The sequence below is a fragment of the Myotis myotis genome, unplaced genomic scaffold, assembly GCF_014108235.1.
Source record: "Myotis myotis isolate mMyoMyo1 unplaced genomic scaffold, mMyoMyo1.p scaffold_m19_p_3, whole genome shotgun sequence".
NCBI classification, from domain to species: domain Eukaryota; kingdom Metazoa; phylum Chordata; class Mammalia; order Chiroptera; family Vespertilionidae; genus Myotis; species Myotis myotis.
In genome coordinates, this window is record NW_023416335.1 from 38,695,465 (window position 1) to 38,722,421 (window position 26,957).

General features: G+C 44.1%; 1 protein-coding gene across 4 annotated transcripts in view; it reads right to left on the bottom strand.

Annotated features, from left to right (window-relative positions):
* The window catches only part of FARP1 (FERM, ARH/RhoGEF and pleckstrin domain protein 1), a 277,592-nt gene that overhangs the window by 63,395 nt on the left and 187,240 nt on the right, over positions 1 to 26,957 (bottom strand). For all 4 annotated transcript variants that reach the window (XM_036296613.1, XM_036296615.1, XM_036296614.1 and 1 more), the window contains exons 4-8: positions 18,638 to 18,680; positions 15,680 to 15,758; positions 8,781 to 8,878; positions 1,349 to 1,463; positions 340 to 487 (exon numbers count right to left, since the gene is read on the bottom strand). In XM_036296613.1, coding sequence (XP_036152506.1) covers positions 340 to 487; positions 1,349 to 1,463; positions 8,781 to 8,878; positions 15,680 to 15,758; positions 18,638 to 18,680 — 483 coding nt within the window. The remainder of the gene's footprint in view (positions 1 to 339; positions 488 to 1,348; positions 1,464 to 8,780; positions 8,879 to 15,679; positions 15,759 to 18,637; positions 18,681 to 26,957) is intronic.

The window sequence follows — 26,957 nt, forward strand, 5'->3', positions numbered from 1 at the left end:
AAAGGTTATTGTGGAGTCTAAAATCTTGATCTCATTACACATGTTCCAAGCACAGGTCCACAGAGAGAGATAGATTTCTGTGATGCTACAAAGTGAGCAAATGCAAACAAATCTATAACGGTAAATTCCCCGCCCGGAGCAATGGCACATGAAGTGGGACCTGGATGCTGAGTGGCTGGAAAGAAACAGAAGCCCTGAGATGAGGTTAGTTTTTCCCTGTTCGCCTGAAAATAACTGTCAGAGGTCTCAGCGTGGACCACCCAGCATGGAGCCAAAGTGGAAGGCCCAACCCTTATCTCTCATCACCAAGGGAACTGAGTGTGTTCTAAACGCTCTTACCTGAAACACTAGAATTCCTGTGTTCGCAACAGCCAGGTTGATCTTGGTACCTTCCCTGTCCTTCGCCGGGTGCAACCGGATCCCGTACATCTCCAGCTTCCGGGCGATCTCCAGGAGCTGGAAATCTGATTCTGCAGGTGTTTGTCCACTGACAAAATAAAAATTACAGAGAAAGGCCAGGAGATTTGAATTCCCTGTGTCTATTAATTTGAGATTAAGGAGCTTCTCTTGGGAAATAAAAAGGCATTTCATCACAAACAATGGGGCTACCCAATCAGATGACACCCAACCTCCCATTCATTATAACCCAAAGTCCAGCAGCTAGAACAAAAGCGCTATTGCTTGTGTAACACAAAACTCCAAAAGTCTATCTCAAGCTGGGGCCAATTTTTTTGAATCTCAAAGAGTTCCCTTTAAGGTCACATAAAAGCCAAACACCATCGTGTTAAAACAAGTTTTTAGTCACTCACAATAGACCTAAACTTGCAAACAAAGTTCCAGGCACCATTCTCTCGTATTATCATCATCAGTACTCAAGCGCCCTCCTTAAAACAACAACACAAACAAAAGGCACAGAGACTCCTTTGAAAATGTTTTACTGATCCAAACAAAAAACCAACGTGGAGATGGGACAAAGGTTCTAGATTTTCACAATATTCTCACTTTGTCCCTAGAATACCATGTCGCTTTCCCAATCTCCTATTAATTGGCCGTATACGTTCCCTTTTGTTTCAAAGCATGAGTGTCCTAAAATTTCAGCATTACTCTGGTGTCACAATAAAAAAATAAAAAAATAAAAAGCCAGGAGGCCCTCAGTGCTGCTTTTGAGTGGGTAACCTGCATTTCAGAGACTCCTGGGTGAGTCACGGCAATCCCATGAGCCTCTGGGCTCTTCTCCCTCACATTTTGCATATTTCTTTCCAACAGTCACTGTCTGTGTGTGTACCCATATGTGGGAAGGATGGAGAGAAACAGCTAAAAGAAAACGTAAAACAACGAATAGACTTACATGTGGTTATGGTGAAATTCCACAATTTTGTCTTCTAGTGCATCTTGCTGAGGTATGTACTTATTTTTTGCTAAGTGTTCTCTGTCCGATGCTTCATCAAAATCCCCAATCTCGGCTACAAAGAGACAGAGAAAGAATATCCAGCCCATATAATTAATACTCCACAATTTCATCTATTCCCAGTGGAACACTCCCCAGCTAGCACATCGGAAGCTAGCCGCCAACAGTAGGCAATCCCAGCTGGTGGGTACCATCAGGGCTAGATGTCAGAAGTATGGACGTGAGGACATATTTAACAACTGCTCCAACATAGAAAGATGGTTTCCACTCTTTCTCATCTCTAATAGCTGGAAAGAAAGCTTCAGAATTATCCATCCTTAGCCATCCATGTTCCCTGGGGTTGGTTTCTTTCTTCCCCACACAACTAGGGGTTCTTTCTCTTCTAGGCAATAAGTCAAGGCATAGAGTTTATGACCCAGGACTTCTAAAGAAGCTCCCAAATTTCAGAATTTTATAAAATCAACTTTTGAACATCTTAAATATAACCATGTTAGTGAAAACCCCAAACATTTTATCATGTAGAAAAAAGACTATTATAAATAGGTATAAAGGTATGGAATCTAATTTGGGTTTTTAAAAAAATAACTACTTGCTAAATTTCTTGTAGTCCTCTTATCAGATATGATTGATCAGCCGGCCGGCATGGCTCAGTGGTTGAGCGTCAACCTATGAACCAGGAGGTGATGGTTTGATTCCCGGTCAGGGCACATGAACAGATTGTGGGCTCAATTGTAGGGCGTGCAGGAGGCAGCCAATGATTCTCTCTCATCATTGATGTTTTTCTCTCTCTCTCCCCCTATACCTTCCTATCTGAAATAAATAAAAATATATTATAAAAAAAAGAAATGACTGGTCAGACTATAAAAGCTTATAAATTTTTTATCTACAAGAAACAGGATGCATCTTTCTCTCATGTAACCTCAACATAGTCCTCAGATTGCTATAATCTGGATGGCTGTAACAGGATAGAGCTCTAAAATAATAATTGTACCTTAACAACAGCTCCACTCCATCTACACCAGTTTAACGCCTCTGGCCCAGCCTGCCCTTTTCTTTGTTTCACGTGCTCTGTCACAAGCTTAAGAAGCAGCAGCGTAATGACTAGTGCCCAGCTGTTCCGAGTAAGAGCAAGTGAACTGTTGCTATGAAACCTACCGTCCACTTCATCATGTGAAGCAGCTTGTCATACTTTAGCCAGTGCCCCTCCAGGACTCCTGCAGGATGCTGCCATAAACCTCACCCACTGGGAATATTTGCTCTGCCTAAAACAGTGCCAGCTCACCTTGCATCCCCTGGGAGAATCAATCGCTCACTTCCTGCTGCGATGACAGATCAGTAACACGATTTCCTAATTGCCTGTCCTAGACTTCGTTTCCCTCCCTGGGTAAAGTAAAGTTGCCACCCTCCCTCACAGAACATAGTGCAGAAGTGGGGGGACCTCTCTGGCCACATTGCCATCCTTGCTGGCTGCCTTGATGATGGTGGCACTAACTTTTCTGCAATTCCTTCTATCTGGCCTCAGGAAAGTACAGTTCATTCTCATTCTTCACAGTAGGTATGTGCTATGAAGACACCGAGAACACTGAATTAGCAAATACTAACCCTTGCTCCCAGAAGAGATACAGGGTTAGTGTCCTGTGAGACTCTTGAAAAAAATGACATTTTGGCCAACTGATTTTGTTTGGCATGTTTCTGTTGAAAGTCATCATATTTTATATACATTTTCAATTCATTAGCATGGACCTTGCGGCCAACAGCACCGTCACTCATGCCTGAGCAAAGCTCAGCTGACACACATATGTTCTCCAGAAGGCACATCTCAGCCTTCCTACACTTCGGAGCACCAGGCAGCAATTCAACATGGCACTTGGGGACCATTGTAACAGGGGGATCACCAACAAAAAGCACAAAAATGCGAAAGTGTGGCACCAAACAGACCGCTGGAGGCACCCTATTTATGGAATGAGAGCTGAGACAGGGAGGCAGAGTGCTGCCTTTTCCGACCTCAGCCTGGAATGTGTGTGTGGGACGACTCCAACGTTCCGCCATCTTGAATATGTCTGCAGTGACCACGAAAGCACCACAAGTATTGATCTGGGGGTTACAAATAACTTTTATAGGGAGGTGAATTTGCACACAGACTGCGTGTAGAATAATGCAGACTGACTGCATGTGCGGGACTCGCCTGAATCCTGATTTCTCGTGAGCTTTAAGTTTGGGCTTCTTAATGCATATGGATTTTATAACACATTCTTTTCCCTAATTCAATATAATAAAAGAATTAAGGCTTCCAGTTTTTCCTTTGGCCACAGGGTCAATGCACCTAACGGTCTTTTGTTTTTGTTTTTTAAATCCCTTTGCCTTTCACTGCCTGTCTAAAATGCAATGGCAATACAGGACTAAGAAATTCACTTTCTCCCCAGTGTGCTCTTCTTTGAAATACGGAAATAAGCTCCTCCTTATATGTGGAGTGTTTAAAAGCTGACAAATATTCAAGAAATGATTTAGTATTTTTATGCCAAGATGTCATATTTGCTTACACATATTCTAAATTCCATAGCAGTTTACTCATGGCAAAAAGTAGGGACAGCAAGAACAACCCAAACCTGTGGTTTGCTAAATGAAATCTCATGAGGACATGCCTGGACAAACCGTTTGCCATGTGTTATCTTCAGCGTGGAGACACCCAACCTGAAATGCACCCTCCAAGCTACCCAAGTGGAGTTTTAGCATCAGGACTATCTAGTGATTGGTTCTTCATCAGCTTCTCTTACTTGATTCATAATAAATGAAAGAAAATTAAAAGTTAGAAATATTAAGTGGCTATATAAGGCCAGTGACAAATGAAAAACTATAGACTATCTGAAAGAAAACTCCATGAGTTCAAATAAAAGAGGAAATTTTTTTTACAAAATTCAGATTGTGTATATAGATACACCTGAGATGAACATACAGCTCAATATAATTGTCCCATCAGCATTAATGTCGCTTTTGAAAAAGAGAGATGAGTCGACCCCTTGTACCTTACAGATAATGTAAATAACCAAAAGTAATTTTTAAAAAAATATATATTTGCATTGATTTCAGAGGGGGGGGGGAGGAGAGAGAGAGAGAGAGAGAGAGAGAGAGAGAGAGAGAGAGAGAGAGAAAAACAGCGATGATGAGGGCGAATCATGCCTTCTGCATGCCCCACACTGGGAATTGAGCCTGCAACCTGCAACCTGGGCATGTGCCCTGACTGGGAATTGAACTGTGACCTCCTGGTTCATAAGTCAATGCTCAACCACTGAGCCATCATCGATAACTTTAATCGACCTACTAGTCACAGAGCATTGTGAAATTTCTCCTTTTATGACTAAGTGCATGAGCTGCCTAAAAATGCAGAAATGGGGCTTTAAAAATATAAGATGATAAAAATATTGTGTGCCTCATTAGTGAACAAACAGTATGCAAATAGCAGGCACACTGTTGAATCTATCTCATTTTCTCTGGAGACATCAAGATTCTCGGGGAGTTTTGAGCTTCTTCTTGGTTTCCCGAGTGCGGGTGAACCTCCCTTCCCATCTGTGCGAGTGAGATTTACTGTGTTGACTGGCTTTACAAAGAAAGAAACATAGGAGGAGCAAACAGGCACAAGACTAAATGGCATCCGGAATAAGAAAAGCCCAGGATCATAAACATTTTATAAAGTTACTAGAGGCCCGGTGCACAAAAATTTGTGCACTTGGGGGGGAGAGGAGGTCCCTCAGCCTGGCCTGTGCCTTCTTGCAGTCTGGGACCCCTCGGGAGATAACGCCCTGCTGGCTTAGGCCTGCTCCCGGGTGGCAGAGGGCAGGCTCAATCCCTAGGTGCAGCCCCTGGTCAGGCTCAGAGCAGGGCCGATTGGGGAGTTGGGGTGCCGCCCCTGTCATGCACAGAGCAGGGCGGATCGGGAGGTTGCGATGCCACCCCTAGGCACGCTCAGGGTAGGGCCGATTGGGGGGTTGGGGCACCGCCCCGTCACACTCAAGGCAGGGTCGATAGGGAGGTTGCGGCGCCAGCCCGTCACGCACAGAGCAGGGCCAATCAAGGGGTTGGGGCACTGCCCCCTATCATGCACAGAGCAGGGCCCATCAGGGGGGTTGGGGCTCCATACCCTGTCACACACAGGGCAGGGCCAATCAGTGGGTTGAGGAGCTCCCCCCGTCACGCACAAAGCAGGGCCCATCAGGGGGTTGGGAAGCTCCCCCCTGTCATGCACAGAGCAGGGCCCATCAGGGGGTTGGGGAGCTCCCCCCTGTCACGCACAGAGCAGGGCCGATCAGGGGGTTGAGGAGCTCCCACCTGTCAGGAACAGAGCAGGGCCGATAAAGGAGTTGGGGCACCGCCCCCTGTCACACACAGAGCAGGGCGGATCAGGGGGTTGGGGTGCCGCCACTGTCACACTCAGGGCAGGGCCGATGGGGGAGAGGGTTGGGGCGCCACACCCTGTCACACACAGAGCCCCAGGGCGATCAGGGGGTTGGGGAGCTCCCCCCTGTCACGCACAGAGCAGGGCTGATCAGGGGGTTGAGGAGCTCCCACCTGTCAGGAACAGAGCAGGGCGGATAGGGAGGTTGTGGCCACGCCCCCTGTCACACACAGCCACAGGGCAATCAGGGGGTTTGGGCGCTGCCCCCGTCACGCTGATCCCGGTGCTGGGAGGCATATTACCCTTTTACTATATAGGATAGAAGCCTGGTGCACGGGTGGGGGCTGGCTGGTTTGCCCTGAAGGGTGTCCTGGATCAGGATGGGGGTCCCACTTGGGTGCCTGGCCAGCCTGGGTGAGGGGATGATGGCTGTTTGCATCTGGTCACACCCCCTTCAGGGTGGGGGTCCCGCTTGGGTGCCTGGCCAGCCTGGGTGAGGGGCTTAGGGCTGTTTGCAGCTGGTCACACCCCCTTCAGGGTGGGGGTCCCCACTGGGGTGCCTGGCCAGCCTGGGTGAGGGGCTGAGGGCCATTTTCAGGCTGGTGGGTGACTGAAGCTCCCAACCTGTCCTTTTTTCCTTTTTTTTTATTCTGGGCCAGCTTTAGCTCTGAGGCTCGGCTCCAGCTAAGGGGCCCCCCGCTGCTGAAAGCGGGTTTCTGGCCTTTGTTTACCCTTCTGTATTTGAAACAATGTTGCGGTCCTGCTGGCTGAAGCCTGGGGTTTTGTTTAGCTTCTATATTTGTTACAATGCTGCTTAGAGTGCAGCTGAGAGGCCGGCAAGGCAGGTGGGGAAGCTTGGCTCCCTCTGTCACTGAAGCAAACAAGCCTCCCTGTTTGCATCAGCTGCCTGGCTGCCGGCCACCATCTTGGCTGGCAGTTAATTTGCATATCTCCCTGATTAGCCAATGGGAAGGGTAGCGGTTGTACGCTAATTACCATGTTTCTCTTTTATTAGATAGGACTATTCCAATAAGGAAGCTTTGCTTAAAAATGCTCCAATACTCTGATTTCTCTTCAGATCGCATAAATCTTTAGCCTTTTAAAAATGCTCCATTGTTTGAAAAGGGAGGCTGCAGGTGAGTGAAGTATAGAGAGTACGAATACCTAACATGGACTGGGCATTTGTGTTAGCATTTAATTTTCACAGCCTTATGAAAAAGTTTTATTATTTTCACGTTCCAAAAGAAAGAAGAGGTGGAAATAAGAGGTTGGGGGCGGGGTGAAGTTTAGTAACATGCCGGGATCATCAATCAACTAACAGAAATCAGGTCTGCCTGACTCAAACCCTTCTCTCCCCACTACCATATGAAGAAGGAAGACCAAACACAACAGGCAAGAGCCTCTAGTATGTTACTTTCTGTGCCAAAGCTTCCTGATTTGTAAAAACGGAGATGATAATAGCACTGATCTCACAGAGTTGTTATGAGGACGAAATGAGATACTACACACAGTGCTGGAACACAGGAAGGTTTAATAAAGGACACCTATTTTTGTTGTTCTTCTTTCTCACATCAGTTTTTCAAATTGCTAAGAAAACATCTCTCTGCTAAATCTGGTAGATATTCAATAATGCCCATATACCAAAAGGAAAAAAGAAAGGTAAGCATGGTCTATAGTAACACCTCATAATATTAGACTAAGGTAATTTGTTGACTACTAGGAATGATATTTCCTACAAACTTTTAGAAGTTTTATTAACTGGGCAGCTATCGAATGGGATGGGGCTGATTAAATGGAACTACTTTATATACAATGGAAATTTTAAAATGCTAGCACAATACTTTTTTAAACTAGTGTTTATGTATGTTGGCCTTGGTCTATATACATAGTTACCTTCCCAAAACACCGAGTGTGTATTCCATTCAAGTAACTTCTGTTTTGGCCAAGAGGGAAAAAAAATGCTCAGGTGGGCTGTCAGTAAGCCTCAGGATGAGCACAATCTAATTTTTTGTCTAGGTTACGAAAGTTAAAATATTGCATTTCAAGCCCTGGTGGGTTTGGCTCAGTGGTTAGAATGTTGACCTGTGGACCGAAGGGTTGTGGGTTCAATTCCCAAAGGCACATACTTTGGTTGTGGTTCCACCCCCAGCCCTGGTCAATGCTTCTCTCTCTCTCTCTCTCTCTCTCTCTCTCTCTCTCTCTCTCTCTCTAGCTCTTGCTCTCACTCTATCTCTGTCTCTCCTCCCCCAACCTCCCTTCCACTCTGTAAAAATCAATGGAAAAATGACCTCTAGTGTGGATCTTATTTATTTTTTTTAAATTTATTTTTTTAAACATATTTTTATTGATTTCAGAGAAGAATGGAGAGTGAGAGAGAGATAGAAACATCAATGATGAGAGAAAATCATTGATCAGCTGCCTCCTGCACACCCCCTATTAGGGATCGAGCCCACACTTGGACATGTGTCCTGGATCGGAATTGAACCTGGGACCTTTCAGTCCACAGGCTGATGCTCTATCCACTGTGCCAAAATGGCTAGGACTCTAGTACAGATTTTTAAAAAAGTATCACTAGATCCAGCCCAGCTTCATGTGTTCTGAACTCTAGAGAGCAGAATACAAGTGAAGCCTTGGACAGTTTTATGTCTTGTGTCCCAGTTGATGATAAAGGACAGAACAAGTTTAGTCTACTTGGCCCCCATCCCTCTAAGCTTCTCCTTTGAGACAACTGAGATGTCAACAATTGCACTGGGCCTTGAAAAGGGGTAGATAAACAGCAGAACACAGAATTCCTGGGTCAATGTTTGGGGGACACGCATATTAAATGAAATTAGAAGTACTGTTTTCCACTCACACGCACTCAGGCTAACAGCAAAAGAACATGAAGACATTATTATTGTTGTTAGTGGAGCTGATTTTCTTTCCAATCAGATCACTGTGTTATTTCCAACATGATTTCTAAAGGAAACCGACGGCACTTACATTGGACAATGTGTGAGATCAAGAGGGCAGCGCTGGTGTCATTACATGTCAGCCTGCCCTGAGCCAGGTCCTGCTTCACTTGCAGAGCAAACAGGTACCTACAAACAGACAGAGACGGGCGTCAGCAACACAGAGATGAGCTATGGAGGGCGGGGAAGGCCGGCATCTAAGCCATGCTCACCCCTGGCAACCTGTCCGCGCCGTGAGCAACTAAAGAAAAGGTACAAAAAAAAACAAGGAAAAGAAAGTCCGCGAGGCTGAAATTAATTTCTGAGGCCCCTGACTGCCGTGTAAATACAGCTCCCTGAAGGACTGGGAGACACGTGCTGTAATCTTTTCACGCAGTGAGTAATACGTTTCATTTTATATGGAGAGAAGCAGTGGTTAAATATACGACGATTACTTACCACCCTATATATTTTTGCAAGGTAAAGCAAACAACTTTTTTTCACAGAACAATATACTAAAAATGGCTTTATGGCTCAGACAATAACAATAGTTCATTATGGTTAGTTAAAAGCTTTGCAACAGGAAATGGAAAGACAAGGGTATCTTTTTTTGGTACAATATTCACTTAGCTACTTCCATAAGTTTCAGCTCTCAGATGTAAAAAAAAATCAATTTATTTTGAAATTCTTTTCTTTATATTGTAGGATAAAGCAAGTAAACACTTTTGGCAAAAGAGAAAAGAGGTATTTATAAAACAACGAAATTATGGGGAAACAGTCAATGTTAAAATTGATTTGAAAATATCAGTATGAACTCATACATTTTTAGAAAAGACATTTAGTAGTTTTGCCCACTGCCTAGAAACTGTCATCTCAGAGGTAACTCTTACCACACAAACCAGATTCTGGCTCCCACCCAATTACCCCTTAGAAGGACACAGAGAAATGTATATTCCAGGCTGGGGTAGGGGAAGGTGCAAAATGAGTCTGGAATATCTAGCTATGCTAGAAAGCAAGGCAGCTTCCCAAAACAAATGTGTTGCATTGAAGGGGCATCCATTGGCCAAAGTGGCAACAGCTTGAGCAGCAACAAGAATGATTAAAGTGAATGGAAAGTTCAAGATTTCATATAACGATACTAAAAAAAGAAAGAGAAAAAAGGAAAAACAGAATGTGTCACCAATTTGAAGAGACTATTATAGCAATTCTTTATTCAAAAATTGGTAACCCATGACCAAAACAGTGGTCATGTAATCTGTCTCTCTCATAGGAAGGGTACTTGGACTATGTCCAGATAGTCCAAGTGGATGAGGCAAAGTTTTATCTTACAGAAGAATGCTAACTAATGGTGCAGCAGGAATAACAGAATGAGAAGATCCCCATTCTACCACCTCTAAAGAAATTATTGACTCTAACAAGGACTGTTAATTGGTGTAAAAACCACTCAGGAAACTGGACTTTTGCATAGACAACGCAACATGCACCTTACTTCATAATGGAAAGATTAGAATGCTACCACTCTAGTGATCCATCTTAGCATCATTAATGATATAGGAAGCACATGACATTACTTATGATGAACTCTAGCCAAAAATGTTTAACTTGTATCTGTCAAGGCTTTAGAACTACCAGTTTTCAGGAAATTCGGAAGCTAGAGCAGTGGTTCTCAACCTTCTGGACCTTTAAATACAGTTCCTCATGTTGTGACCCAACCATAAAATTATTTTCGTTGCTACTTCATAACTGTAATGTTGCTACTGTTATGAACCGTAATGTAAATAGCTGATATGCAGGATGGTCTTAGGTGACTCCTGTGAAAGGGTCATTCGACCTCCAAAGGGGTCGAGACCCACAGGCTGAGAACCACTGGGCTAGAGGAATAAGCTAAAAAGTACAAGAGGTAAGATATTCTGTTGTACAACTGGCCCAGTTTCTCTACCAAGATGGTATCTTGAGGTCCAAGGACACGATAACCAGACGCAATGTGTGGTCCTTCAGTGAATTTCATTTAGAATAAGCATGTATGAATGGCATGGGGGCGGGGGAGGTGCATAGGGAAAAAATCAGAAAGGAAGGCACACTGATGTGTTAATAGTAATCTCTGGGCAACAGGAATACAGTATTTTTATCTTCTTAGTCTTGTTTATCTGCATATTCTAACTTTCTACACTGTACATTACTTTTGTAATAACGAAACTTTATGTTTAATTTTGTTAAAAAAAGGCTTTAACAAGAACAACCACAGGTTGCCATCAAATGCAATAATACATGGAAACCACAGTGACTAAAATAAAAACAGTCAATGAATGTTAGCAACTTTTTTAATAAAACAAAACTAATCTTCTTTAAGTCATTTAAAAAGTTCCATTATTAAGAACTAAAAAACAAGGCGCAATTCTGTAACCATCAAAAACAGAACAAAAGCTGAAAACAAAACTAAATCACTCATATATCTGCCAGTTAATTGTGTTTTCTCTGTTCTCTTCCCGCCCCCGCCCCCCCCCCCCCCCCTCAGGGAAGTCCAAGAGAAGAAGGGCAGAGAATATAAAACAACAAACATCAACATACAGGTTTATATGAGAGGCAGTACAGACCATCTTTCTGCATTAGGTAGTGGTTATTGTCTTTTGAGCCCAACACTTCTTAGAGCTACAGGCTCTAATTCTCGCCTATATGGTCATTTTAAAATAAGCAGGAGGGCTTTATGCTTTACAAACATTACATTCGGAACATTTTAGCATCTCAAATTCCAGCATGGGGTCCTGTGCTCACAGGGAGGGATTCAGAGTGTGGCGGGCTTCAGGGGCCTTTGGAGATAGTGTCTGTGGGCTCAAGGTGGCAGAGGGTCTGAAAGATCACACACTTAGTTAGAGGGCAGTGTGATGATGAAGACTGCAGGAAGACTTGTCACCCTAAGTAAGCAGACCTTTCTGTCCCAAGGCCCTGGTAATTCGAGAGACTTTCCTGGGGACTGATTTCCGGATGACAGCTGTAAATAGAGCACCCTGGCTGCAATCTAACTTTAGAGATTCGGCAACAACTATAATCTAAAGCGATTCCAACCAAATTCATGAGCTAACGGCTAAGGTGTACTCAGTAGGCACTAAATAAAATTAAACCAGCAAACACAAGGAAAATGCTCAAAGCACTCAAAAGGGCCCAGCCGGTGTGGCTCAGTGGTTGAGCGTTGACCTATGAACCAGGAGGTCACAGTTTGATTCCAGATCAGGGCACATGCCCAAGTTGCGAGCTTGATCTCCAGGGTGGGGCATGCAGGAGGCAGCCAATCCATGATTCTCTCTCATCATTGATGTTTCTCTCTCTCCCTCTCCCTTCCTCTCTGAAATCCATAACAATATATTTTTTAAAAAAGCACTCAAAAGGAAATGGACTGGCTTTAGGATGGGAGGAGGAAGGAGATGATAGTGGGAGAACTAGTCAAGAAGGGCTTCGCTTCCTGGGACTGCAAATCACACCCATCGGATGCCTGCTTTTATTTTTATTTATTTAAATATATTTTTATTGATTTCAGAGAGGGAGAGACAGAAGCATCAATGAAGAGAGAGAATCACCGATCGCCTGCACGCCCCCTACTGGGGATCAAGCCCACAACGGGGCATGTGCCCTTGACTGGAATCAAATCCGGGACCCTCCAGTTTGCAGGCCGACACTCTATCCATTGAGCCAAACCAGCTAGGGCAGGATGACTGGTTTTACACATGTCCATTTCCATTTATTTCATTTGGGAAGTCTGATTCTTTTTCCTCTTCAGTGTCATGTCCAATTTCTCTGCCAGCCTAAGAAACACCCTTCAGCAGACCTTGCACAGCAGCAAGTTCCGATAGGGTCTCTCACCATTAGATTTGACTGACGATGGGATGCCCAGTGGGAAGTGTGCCTAAACTCATTAGCATCAGAAAAGTGACTCCGAGCTCTGCAGTAAGAAAGCCTGGTGACTTATTTCCCAAAGAGCTCACTCTAGCTTTTAAAACTATACCTAAAAGTCGGTGATTTTCTCCTTTTGTCCATAGGACAGGGTTTTACCACAAGTGCAGTCCGATAATTAGACAGCTTCCTGTTTAACCATCAAGTGCAATGTAATCTTCCATCTATATTAGTGGGGAGCAGAAAACTGCTCCTGGAAGCCTGAAGAATTAACCACGGAGCTAGAGTCACTTAGAGTCTATACAGCCTTGCAGGCCCGTCTCTGTCTCTCTTTTCCACACATCCCTCGTCTAAATAAGCACTGTCCACGCAGACCTTCTCCTAAGCCCCTCCTCACTGCCATCTGCTACAGAAAAGTCCCTGGAATCTCAATGGTTACATCATTCCACTTTTGCTTACACGGGACGTTGAGAGTGTGGAAGTCAGTGTATTGGATCTGGGAGGTCCTCTTCTAGTTATACCTCGTGACAAAGTGGAGAAAGTGATGAGGAGCTTCTAAGTTTCATAGCAATTTTATTCACCCTTGAACCCAAAGAATTCTCTCTTCAGGAAAGATTTTTAAAATATCAATTAACACTGGGAGCCAGACAACAAATACTCAAACCCTCTGCATCCAGCTGAGCTGTGTCACGTGGGGGAGTTGCCAGATCGGCCACAGCAGCTGGCAAGACACCGGGTGCACTTGGCCCGAGGGTAACTAGTTGCATGGAATTTTATAACAAGGACCAGAACGGAAGAAAACTACAAACCTCTAAAGGCAATGAGTCATAAAAAATGGAAAAGGTGCAAAACTCATTGCAAAGTAGAACGGGGAGGAAAAGTGGGGGAAAATGAATTTATGCTGCCAAGTTCCTAAGCAGGATAGAGCCCCAGTGGGACGCGAGAGGAAAATCCACACGGCTGACCAACAGCTGGACTCGCCCGCAGACTTATTTCAATATTCTGAGCTTGGAGCAATGCATGTTCCCACGACAGGAAGGCTGGCCCCAGAAACGGAGACACAGTAGCCCCAATAATGACACCACATGAAGACTTGTCATCAGCCCCTCTGTCTTGTGCAGTTGGGTGTAGTAGCTCCAGCTGCCCCTCTACTTCAGCGTTCTGGCAAACTGCAGTTCCCAGAGGCCGATGGCTTCTGCAGTTCCCAGCCGCCTCTAACCGCTTCATCGATGGGAGGATTGTAAGTGGAGGCAAACAAGCAGTGGTGACTCATTCACAAACACAACGCCTTCACCTCTCGCTGGAATCCATGCACCCAATGCCCTTCCTGATGCATCCACGTGATGTCGAGTAAGTGTCTCAAACACAGCCTTGCAGAAGCAAGCTCCTGACTCCCTTCACTCCCAAACCTCTATTTCCCTCCACCCATTCCATTTATTCATCACCAACACCCAGCCAGTTGCTTCAGTCAAATCTAAGCATTCCCTCTCCTACCCTCAGTCTCCGTCCCCAACACGTCACCCAGATGGATGGACCCCACCCACCTCCAGCAAGTACTGCAAATGCAGCCACACATCTCCATTTCCACCCCTACCGCCTCCTCTGCCACCACCATCTCAGGCTGGAAGATGGCAATTGCTTCCTCACTGGATTCCCTGCTGTCATCCTCCCCACATCATCCACATGGCAACTAGTCTTTCAACAGTAAGGACATTCGGGCCTCTGTCCCAACTCACTGCACTTCGCTCTCACCGTTCCTGCCATGCGGAGCATGTTTTTGACTGACACCTGTCACTTGTTCCTGCCTTGGGCACTGCCTACTGGGAAGGTCTCCCTCTGAAAATGACTGACAGATCCTCGTTATTTCTTCAGAGAGGCACCCCAGACTAACCAATCTAAAATCATCACCCAGTCACCTTCTCTGCCATCATCCTACTTCAATGACCTAAATAAAGAGCCCTACCATTATCTGATTTTTTTGTTTGTTTATTTAATAGATTTGTCTGTTCCCATGAGAGGCAGACTTGTTTTTTCATCACTATATCCCCAGTGCCTAGAACAATGCTTGCACACAGTGTACACACTTCATAAATCCTTTTGACTGGATATCTTCATCCCTTTCTTAAATGATGGTCAGCCACCCAAGATATTGTGCTCTGTATCCGGGATAAGAGGATGAGAAAGGTGCCATAGCCTTGGTCTGAAACAATTATGTCTTAAAAGGCAATGTGGCAAGAATTTGGCTGGTCAGACTAGTGTACTCAAAGGGAGTATACTGAAAAGGGAGGCATTTTATCTTCACGTGTTCCCACTGGGCTCTGACCTCCTTTAGAAACCCATGTGTTCGCCACAAATGATAAAGTAAGTGGTAATACTGATGATGATGACAATGATGGTGATGGTAATGGTTACCATCCACGGCGTCCCCCCTGGGTTCCAGCCATTTGATGTGTAAAAATGCTTATCCCCAAAATAACCACAGCCAGGCCAGCCTTACAGTCACATGGACACAGAGGAATTGAGACAGGCGCAGAGGGACCAAGTAACTGGCCAGTCACGCAGCTACCAAAGGCAGGACTGACACCCAAGCCAGGCCCGACCGAGGTTCACGCTTCTCCCACTTGGCCAAGCTGCCAAAGAAACTGACCACAGTTCCTGTCCACCCACCCAGGGCAGCGATGAGGAGAAACTCTGAGATAACATCTTGGCTTCCCAGGAGGGATTCACTTTCCAAAACCATCTGATGATAACATAGATAAAGAGGGAAACTATGGCAGTAACAGGGCAAGTCTGATCCACTTCTCATATCACAGCCTTGAAGAAACAAGATTTCATCACTTCTTGGCCTTTTGGCTAAGATCAAGTGTAGAAACCAGGCGTTAGGGAAAACGTGGTGCTTGCCTGCCCCCATGTTTGTAAGCATAACTGGAATGGGGAGGTTAAACTGTTAAGCACAGAGTGGATGCTGGTTAAGTAGACTTGGAGAAAATGTTGATCAAATGGACTCAGAACATTAACTTTCGCTTCTCCTCGGCACCCCATTGCAATAAACAGCCAACCACTAACCTTGTGAGTTCTTCTTGGAGTTGCGTGTGGTCAGGTGGAAAGAATTTCACCACAAACCTAACAACAACATGCTTTGGCCCTAAAGAAGGAGAAAAAAAGTGTTATTGATTTCCGCTTCAAATGCAATTAAAGAAAAGATTTTCTGAGGTATATTATATACCAAATAATGAGACTCATTCCAAGTAGCCAAGAGTACACCCCAGCCACTGAACAACTAAATCACAGTTACTGAATCACACTTTCACACTGTGGGGAAACAAGTATCTGTTTTGTGTGTGTTTTTGTTATTGTTTTTTTCTTTTTAACGTTTTTGTTTAAATTGATTTTTAGAGAGTGAGGAAGGGAGAGGAGAGAGAGGGAGGGAGGAAGGGGGGAGGGAGGGAGAGGGAGAGGGAGAGGGAGAGAGAGAGAGAGAGAGAGAGAGAGAGAGAAACATCATTGACTGGCTGCATCCTGCACACCCCATACTAGGGATTGAGCTGGAAACTCGGGCATGTGTCCTGACTGGGAATCGAACCGGTGACCTCTTGGTTCCTGGGTTGACACTCAACCACTGAGCTACACCAGCTGGACTTGTGTTGTTGTTTTTAAACTGTGACAAAGGTATCACATGGAGGTATTAGACTTTTTCTCTGGAGACTTCAATTGTACCCAGGTTTGAAAGGCACTTTTCTCTTTTAAAAAATGTGCCTAATTAGCTGGTTTTGTCCAAGTACAAGTTTTAGATCATTTTAAAAGGAGATAATGAAAATGTAAATTAGTCATGTAATTTATTATTTTTAACTATCTACAAGGTACAGCTGCTAATGTGTTCATCAAATATGTATGTAGACCTATATGCCAGATGCTCTCCTGAGGTGTGGGGAGAAACCTCAACAAGACCAGGCCCTGCCCCGCCACAGTCAGCCCACCCTTTTAAGTGCCTTATAAACCATTTATCGATGAGTTCAGACAAAATTAGGAAGCAGATCTGGAAGGGGTGGTAAGGGAGAGATGGTGAAGGAGAAGAATACATTCTGTTTTTAGAATTAAAATAGAACAAACAGGTTACAAACTAAAATAATAATTTGTAATCTGAGACTGTTTGATGTATCAGCTACAATACAAGGGCAATCTTATGGGTTCTGCCGTTTGGAATGATAGCAATGAGGTTATGTTCTATGAAATATAAGACACTATAACGAAATCCCAATTTTAACAGTTCTCATATGTTTGCTCTACCTCCCGCTATCGCAAAGACAGATGTTGTACCATAATTCTATGCTAACACATTCAAATTTAGGAAAGATACAAAAATAACACATCATAAGGCGAAGATGTCACCAATCTACAAAAAATTAGGAGGAAGAAAACAAGGCACAGAAATACCGAAGCCAAGAGAAACTGGGATTTTCCTTAATCACCTAAACATTAACAAAAACCCTGGCATGTCAATTCTGGGTCACAAAATAACAATGAAAAATGGGGAAGATGGGGAGGCCACACTGCTTCCTCTCAGTTACTTTCACAGACAAGGGGATTAAAGGAGGGGGCTCAGACCCTTAGAGAACCTGACGTGAAGCAGATGCTGGCACTAAGTAGAAAGGACTGCTCTTCACACACGGCTAGTCACAGCCCACAGGGGTGAACAGGCGCGCGGTGCTGGCCCCTGTCCTCACACTTGCTAATGTGCTAAGGGATTCCCCTCCACCATCAGCCGTTCCGCCACCAGTCGTGGCAGGGACAAATGTCATCATTCTAGACTCTGTGCTACCTCCACCCACCAGGCCTGGGGGCTTCTCTCTGTAATGTGTCTCCCATTTGATCCCTGGCCAACCACCCATAAACATTAAACAAACAATGGCGGTTTCATTTTCGGCATCCATAATTGCTTAATTTAAATGACAGCTCAACATCAATTTCAACTGCGTAAGGGCTGTACAGGCACTGTGCGTCCATTTATTACATCCACGTAAACTGCGGTAAGTGGCCCGGTGGGGTTTCTTAATGAGACAGAAAAGCAATCCCAAGAGGTATTGTGTGCTGCGGGCTCAGCTAAAGAGATGGAGCTTTGTTACCATCCCCAGGCTCTGCCCAGTCTCTGGCTGCAGTGAGGAACTATGTGGAGTGACTTTGGGAACAGAGCTTCACTCTGAACTTGACCTTGAAGCAGCAAGAAAGGAGGCAGGTCCAGTGCCGAGGCATGATGGGAAGGGAGAGAAAAACCAAGTGTTCTCTTTCTGTCCACCTCTCCTAGACCCTCTTCAATCTCTTCTCCAGCACAGGGTCTAAACCAGCCATGGGCAAACTACGGCCCCCGGCCCGTTTGAAATGAATAAAACTAAAAAAAAAAAAAAAAAAGACCGTACCCTTTTATGTAATGATGTTTACTTTGAATTTATATTAGTTCACACAAACACTCCATCCATGCTTTTGTTCCGGCCCTCCGGTCCAGTTTAAGAACCCATTGTGGCCCTCGAGTCAAAAAGTTTGCCCACCCCTGGTCTAAACGAAAGCCAGGCTCCCTCCAGCGCTGTTTGCCATTCAGAAATTCAGAAGCACACACACACAAGTTTGCATCCTGACTTCACAGGCTTTGAAGAGGCAGGACAGAAAACCTTACACCAATTTATGAATAAACGGCTCCACCCTCCCCTCCCCTGCAAAAGTGACAATAAGAAACCCCCGTTCAGACAAGGCAACTCTATTATTTGGGGACTTAGTAGCATGGTTTAGTTGTTAATCAAAACCATATTTGATTTTCCAAGCAAAATTTTGATTACCAAACTGTTATATATTAAAATTGCAGGACATACATTTTAATAGTACACGGATTCGTGGATGATGCAAAGCAATTATGGGGTAAAATAAAAATCTGTATTACTAAGTGCTTGACGCCACAGGACGGCCGACGTCTAGACGAGGAAACTGTCTGGCTCGATGTCTAACAAAACTGTTACATAGACGGTGTATACTTACTTCTAATCTGCTTGACAATAGGTTTTAAGAGATCCAGCCACACCTACAAAAGGAAAAAAAGAACAGACTGAGACACAAATTCTCAATGAATGAGTGTATTTTGAGTCTTTACTTGGAACTGTTTAAAATAAAGTTTTTGAGTACTGGTGTACTGGAGGCTGTCCCTCTTTTTCTCCAGAATTCCATATCTGACATCATCTACCACTTTCACAGGACAGATCCGATTTGCTAACATTATCCCTAAGCTTCAAAATTAACACCTCTCCTAGACTCAGTAAACTAAAAATTTTTCTACTCTCACTTGTACTTTGGCCACAGTTAGCTGAGTCAGCAAATATTAATGCATGACTGCATGTCTGGCTACAAGCTGAGTGAAATAGGCATGCTCCTTAGTGAAACAAAACACGTGTGCGCGCGTATGAACAGATCGGAAAGGGAATGGCTATCTATAGAATACTGCCTGGGCACCAGACGCTATCCAGAAGCTATGTGCCTCTAAGAACAAGGCCAGAAGGATTCCAAGGCCCAGGAGAGAAACCTGAGGCGTGGAGAGGTTCAGTAACTTGTCCCCAGTCTCTCAGATCTACAGTGGCACAGCCAGGACTGAAAGAGGCCTGTCCAACTTCAAAGCCCAGACTCTTTTCACACGTACTCGCCTTGGCATGCAGTTTGAGTGGCAAAATTTTTGAGAGACTGAGAACAGAGGGAGCGAGAGAGCAAGAGAGACCAGCTGCCCTTATTAATAAAGTATGTTAACCATATTATCCCATTTCACACATGCTTTTCTTTAAACTCACCTTGAATTTGTGGCCATTTGAAAAGGGTTTTATGGAGGCTCATATTTACATATATGACAAAAACAAGGTTAATGTGCTTAATGTGAAGATGGTTTTATAAGTAAACTAGAGGCCCGATGCACGATATTCGTGCAAGAGTAGGCCTTCCTTTCCCCAGCTGCCGGCACTGGCTTCCCTCTGGCACCCGGGACCGGGGCTTCCCTCGCAGCCCCAGCTTCGTCTGGAAGGTCGTCCGGAAGGACGACTGGTCTAATTAGCATATTACGCTTTTATTATTATAGATAGAAGATATGAGAACGTTACAAAACTTTGCCAAGCACAACAGGTAATTGATGAAGAAAATATGACAATGGCTAAGGAGAAAATGTTCAAATTCAGGAGTTATTTTCACTACAAATGCAAATTTAAATAACCATATACCATTTCCACCCATTAAACTTGCATCTAGATCTGCCTGTATATGCATGGTGCTTGTAGTTTATAACACCCCAGGGTGCAGGGAGATGCACACTGTCTTACTCTATTGGTGGATGTATGAATCGGTACATCATTTCTGGAGACTAATTAGGGAATAATTACCTAGAGGCTAAAAGTATTCTTACACGTGCTCTTTCACCCAGTAATTCAACTTTGGGAAATTATGCACAAAACGATTTATGTACAATGAATGCTAATAGCATTTTTACAACTATCAAAAATCTTACAATAACCTAAATAAATAAGTAAAATGGTCTACGTCTATATAACATTACCATGCAGGAATTAAAAATGATGTTCTTGACAAATACTTATGCATGTGGGAAAATGTGTTTTGGAGGTTAAAAGATGGGTGAGTCTTGTCTACCTCTTAACTGCCTTTTGTATTATCCAAATTACCTTAAATAATCACTAAGAATTCTCATAAGGAAAATAACTAAAAATTTTAAGTTCCCACCTATTCACATTAAACTTCCCCACCACTTTTTCAAATAAATAATATTTTATAATGAAACTCTCATTTCTGTATTCCTCAGCCTATATCACTATCTTATAAAAAAAAAAAATAGTGGCATTAGTTGATTTAGGATCATTTCCACTGTCAGACCCATAAACCTCAACCTTAATGAAAGAGAATAATCATTCAAAACAGCAATTATCATTTGCAAGATATATTATTTTCCTCCTAAGAATCCTAAAAGATGAATGAGGTGACAAATGTATCTTCCTTTGATAAGAAAACAGATTCAGAGAACAGACGCCCAAAGTTGGAACCTAAACCCTGTTCTTCAAACTCATTTATTAATTCAACAAAACTGTACTGTGTCCCTATGCTAGGCTCTGGGGAATGGTGAGAAAGCCAGTCATGGTCCTTACTTCATGGAGCTTATGGACTAGTGAGGCAGCAGACAGAAATCAAAAAGCCTTCCCAACAAAAATGGAGAACCTGAGACAAACGAATGAGAAGCGAAGGGGAGTCCCCGAGGACTCACAGTGTCTGGGATGGGGAATTTGACCCAGTCATGGGAGAAGCAGCGGCAGAGGGACTGTCTAGGAAACATGCCCCTGAACGTGACATTGTGCTGAGAGCTGCAGGGGAAGAGAGTAAGGAGGACAGATGGACACACACAGTAAAAACACTGGTCTCGATGCCTGAGGTGAAAGGAAACTGAAGTGGCTACAGAGCAAGGCTGGAGGGTCAGGAAGGGGTCAGACCCCACAGAAGCCTCGTCGAGATTCTCCATCCTTATCCTAAGAACAACGCAAAGGGTTTAAGCATGGGGCTGATCCAATCTGATGTGAACGTTAAAAACATCAATCTGAATAGACAGGGGGAGCCAGAACAGGTTCAGGCTGACCAGTTGTATTGTCCAGGCAAGAGAGGATGGTATTTGGACCAGGCGGGGGGGGGGGGGGGGGGGGGCAGAAGTAGAGCTTGGAGAAAGGGGGGGGATTTAAGATAAATTTAAGAGGTAAAATCCAATGGGATTTACTGACAGACTGGATATGGTAGCTGAGGAAGGGGACAATGACCAGAATGACACCAAGATTTCTGCTGTCGGACCCATAAACCTCAACCTTAATGCCCTTGAATTTCATGAAGAAGAGACAGTGTGGAAATGGTGGGACACACTGGTCCAGAGCTCAGAGGAGGCCTGGGCAGGATATCTCCGTTCAGAAGCCGCTGCCGCCTGACTCCATGGAGGATAAGGTCGCCTCATAGAGTCCAGAGGATGGAACCCTGAGCAGTGAGGATGCCTCCACCACGGAACAGCCAGGTGAAGCACGTGAGCGGGGAAAGTAAGAAGAGAGTCATGGAAGCCATGGGAAGGTGGTGTTTCCAGAAGGCAGAATATCAAGAACTGTGAAAGGTAAAATAAGATGACAACTAGAATATCTGACGGTCAGCTGACTCAGTGATGGGTCAGGAAATATGGTGGGCGGTGAAGAGGCAGGAAGGATGAACGGCTTTTCCTTTTAAAAAAATGTTTTTCAACTACAGTTTACTTCCAATATTATTTTGTATTGATTTCAGGTGTACAGTGTAGTGGTTAGATAATCATATACTTTATAAAGTGTTCCCTCGATATTTCCAATACCCACCTGGCACCATACATAGTTATTGCAATATTATTGACAACAGTCCCTATGCTGTACTCTACACCCCCGTGACTATTTTGTAACTATCAATCTGTACTTCTTAACCGATGAACGGCTTTTTCAAGAAGCTCAGCTATGAAGGAGGAGGAAGACAAGAGACTAGGAGTACGGGGGTAAAAAAAAAAAATCAAAATAAGGGCAGTGCTTATTTGCTTGTTTTGAAGGCCCTGGGTGCTTTAAAAAAAGGGGGAGGGGGAGGGATTGAGACTACGAGCAAGAAGAGATAACCGATGTCCTAAGGGACCTGAAGTGACGCGAGAAGGTAGCTCTGAAACAGAGGGCAAGGGCTTGAGTTAGAAAGAAAAGCTCTTCCATTTCAGGGAGAGAGAAAGACAGAAAGGCTAATGGCCAATGCAGTTTATATTTCTGTGCTGGGAAGATAAGAAAGTTCCTTTTTGATGCCTTCTGCTTCCCCTGTAAAATCTGAGAGGCGGTGGATTGAGGCAAGCGGAGAAGTGATGTTGCATGAGACGCCGAGTTAACTGGGGATTCCAGTGCGGTTCCCAGGGCTGCGGAGCGCCCACTCATGCACCTGCCACCCTGAGCTCTTTCGGCCGCCAGGGCTGCCTCGGGAGAAGCACCTCTGAGATCTTTCACCATCGCCAGCTCTGCCACAGAATCTGCCTCAACTCTGCAAACCACTCAGGACAAAGCAACTACGCTCTGGCAACACAGCTGCCAATTTTAGGAACTGTTTTAAAACATCTCTCTTCTGTTTTTGGCATTTCTGTGGAAAGCACCAAATACAAGCACCGGTTTGAGCCAACTGAGCATGTGGTTTTAGAACATGTCGGTCTAGAAACATCAGACTGGCCCGAATTAGCCCACTTGGTCGAGCTCGGCAGCAATGATGCCACAGGGCATCCATTACATCACAGCTGGCCAGGGTGAGACCACGGAACCTCGAGAGCCTATCCAGTCACCAGTTAGACTGACGGCTGCAGAGCCCAGAGAAAAGGTCTTGCACACACCAGACTAAATCTACTACACATGGATGAGCTAGAAGGAGCTCTTCTTATTTCTAAGAAAAAAAAAATAGGTTGTTGCTTGACTAGCATTAAAGCACTGAAGTTTGATATATGGGGAGGGCTACTGGGAAGCATATGAATTGAATCACATCGCTTTAGACAAATCACTTGTTCACTCCACCTAAGTGGAACAGAAACAAGCTCCAGATGAGGTAAAAAGGTGACACAGCACCACAACTGCACAGCCACATCACCTGGCTGCAAAGGGATCTGGTTAAAATGAATGAACTTCTGGAAAGGTCATTCCCAGTGAGTGGGACTCACCAAATCAAGGAAATTTTCCCCGCTGGGATTTGAAGGTCTATTGCAGTGGTTCTCAACCTTCTGGCCCTTTAAATACAGTTCCTCATGTTGTGACCCAACCATAAAATTATTTTCGTTCCTACTTCATAACTGTAATGTTGCTACTGTTATGAATCGTAATGTAAATATCTGATATGCAGGATGGTCTTAGGCGACCCCCGTGAAAGGGTCATTCGACTGCCAAAGGGGTCGCGACCCACAGGTTGAGAACCGCTGATCTATTGGAAGAGTGTACCAGGGCTGCCGAGACAAAGTACCACAGACGAGGCCGGCACGGACAACAGAAATGAATGTCCTCACACTTCTCTGGAGGCACAGGGTGTTGCGGGTTCAGTGTCTTCCGAGGCCTCTCATTGGCTTACAGATGGCTGCCTCCTGGCTATGTCCTCCCATGGTCTTCCCTCTGTGAATGCACACCCCAGGTTTTTCCCGGGTATCTCCAAATTTCTTCTTCTTAAAATGGTACCAGTCAGATAGGATTAGGGCCCACTCTAATAGCCTCGTTTTAACTTAATCACCCCTTCAAAGGCCTCGACTTCAAGAATAGTCATATCCTGACATACTGGGCATTAGAGCTTCAATCTACAAATTTTTTTAGCGGGGAGGGGAGGGAGTGTCACAATTCAGTCTGTAAATACTATCTTCCACAATTTGATTTCAACACAGTTTTCCAGCCTCAACGTCCCCAGCTTGCATACATTTTATTCAGGCTCCCTCTCTTCCTCCAATTCCCTCTTAATATCACCTTCCCCTTTGGAATGTGCTCTCTGCACTGAAACACTGTTAGGTGAGAAGAAATGGTTTAATGCCTAGGTATCAAAGTCAAGTCAACATGAGTCACTGTTCCCAAAGCCGTTCTCTTCTTTCCCTTGATAACTGTTTGCCCCTATTATTTTGACAAGTGACATTTTAGGTGGATTTTGTAGGAAATTGAAATATCTGAGGTATTTTGGAAAGAGTCCTATTAAAAGAGGTTGATTCATTTATCAGACAGCGGGTAGGGAAAAGATACTGTTTCTTGAGCACTTATTGTGTGCCAGGCACTGAATAGGTGCTTTATACATTCTCATTTAATATTCATAACAATATGGTCATTTTACACAGGAAGGAAGCCAAACTCAGAAAACTTATTAAGTTGCCCAAGGCCACACAGCTGGGGTTCAATGTTTGACTTTAAACCTGTGCTTTATGTGTAACAAAATATCCTACCCCTCAAAAAGCTAAAGGACTCAACAGTAGTTCACCTCTCCTCTTCATGTTTAAAAATCAAAACTGCATATAACAGAAATATTTCATCATCAACTAAAATGTATACAGGAACCACATAATATAGTTTATAGAATTATTTTATTAATTTTACATTAGTCTATATTTGAAAGATATGTAAAGAGTGGATTTCATTTTAAAACCTATTAGGGGTTTCTGCTTCTGGTCAAAATAGAGTAAGAGGAACTGGATCTTCCTACATGAAACACACCGGGGGGCTGGGGGTGGGAGGGGGAAAAGGAAACAATACATAATATAACAGGTCTGAATACTTGGGGCGCCAGGCAATGTGATTCCCCGAGACAGAACAAAAAAATCACCATCCCTATAGTGCCCCAGCCTTCCGTCTTGAGCGAGTTTCTAGACTGTGGTGCAGGGAGGAAGAACCAGGCAAAATCCATGAGTTAAAGAGATGGGGTGTAGAAACCAAGGTAGTGAGCATTCACAGGAGAGCCCCAAGGAGTAGAAAAGCTCTTTCTAGAAAGAGCATTTAGGAGAGTGCAGAGGCTTACCCTTTGGTAGTTAGTAGTCAGCTTAATATTGATCACATATGCTTATGAGAAAATACCCAAGATTGGGAAAAACAACCTAGGAAGAGATTAGAGGTAACACTGCCTTGGTGTTCACATAGGGCCAGGAACACTACCTATTCTCACCAGGCAGACTGGAAGACCTCATGATTCATGGGCATTGGGTAGAGTACTAAAGAGGCATTCCCAGCAGCAGGAAATAATTTATCCCCTACTGTACACTACACCAGTTCCACCTAACAAGTCTTAAAAGCCAGATGTGGGAGGACTAAATTGTTTCCAAATAACTTAAGTGCATCCCAGAACACTCAATAAAATTTATAGAAATACAAAACTATTAAGCACTCAGCAATGTAAAATTCATAATATCTGACATCCAATGAAGAAAATCAACAGGCCCAGCCAGAGTCAGAGTGACTCAGTTGGTACATTGTCCTGTGCACCAAAAGGTTGTCAGTTCAATTCCCAGTCAGGGCACATACCTGGGTTATGGGTTTGATCCCTGGTTGGGGAGCATGCTTAAGTCCTAACCCCAAGGTGACTGTATCTGGAGATAGGGTCTTTAAAATGTAATTAAGGTTAAATAAGGGCATTAGGATGGGTCCCTGACCCAATAGGACTGTGCCTTTATAAGAGGAAAATCTCCCCCCACCCCCGCATGTGAGGACAAAGTAAGAAGGTGGCCATATGCAAGTCAGGACAGGGCTCATCACCAGAATCTGACCAGGCTGGTACCCTGATCTCCGACTTCTAGTCTCCGATACTGAGAAAGAAATGTCTTTTGTTCAAGCCACCCAGCCTATGGTATGTTGTGGTGGCAGCCCAGCTAAATAAGACACCTACCAATGGCGGACTTTTCTTCTGGCATGGAAAGAATATATAATCAACAAAAAGATGCCAACCTTTTCCCTGAGCTTTACCAATATTTATTGACTAGAAATTATAATTGTTTTATCAAGTCACTGAGCAATGTAGCTTTAATAAAAGAATAGTGGGCCAGCCTCATGGGTTTCTAAGTTTGAATGGCAGGCATAAAACACAACAGACAACTGAGTGCCTGCTATGTATCAGAAATCCTGCTCAACTCATGATTGTAAAGTACCGGTGTTAATCCTTATGGTAACCTTGTACAACTGTCATTCATTAATCCCAGAAGTTCAGAATCTACCCAGCTGCTAAACAACAAAGCAAATGTTTAAATGGAGATTTATAGGCCACAATGCAGAGCTTTCCCCACTATCCTCAACAGGCTAATAATGACATAAATTTTAATTATACACCCATCTCTGCAGATGAGGTGTGTGCAGCCATTTGAGTTGGAGGAAGGTAGCCAAGTGTGGCAGAGAGCGCTTACACTGAGGGGGGCCTGCGTGTGCATCCTGGTTATCAACCTGGGTTTCCAGTTCATTGTTAAGTAGCGGGCAAGTAACCTCTCTGAGTGTGCTCACTGTGAAATGTGAGAGATAAAATACCTACATTGGAGAAATATAAAGCAGGGATTGGCAAACTGATACCCATGAGCCAAATCCAGCCTACCACGTGCTTTGATACAGCCTATAAAAACTCTATAAAATTCAAACATCCATGCCCATAAGTAAAGTTTTATCGGAATACAACCACACAAATTTGTTTAGATATTGTCTGTGGCTGCTTTGCGCTGCAGTGGCAGAGCTGGATAGTTGCTATAGCAACAGTATCGCCTGCAAAGCCTGACATATTTACTTCCTGGCTCTTTTTGCAGATGCCTAATATGAAAGAG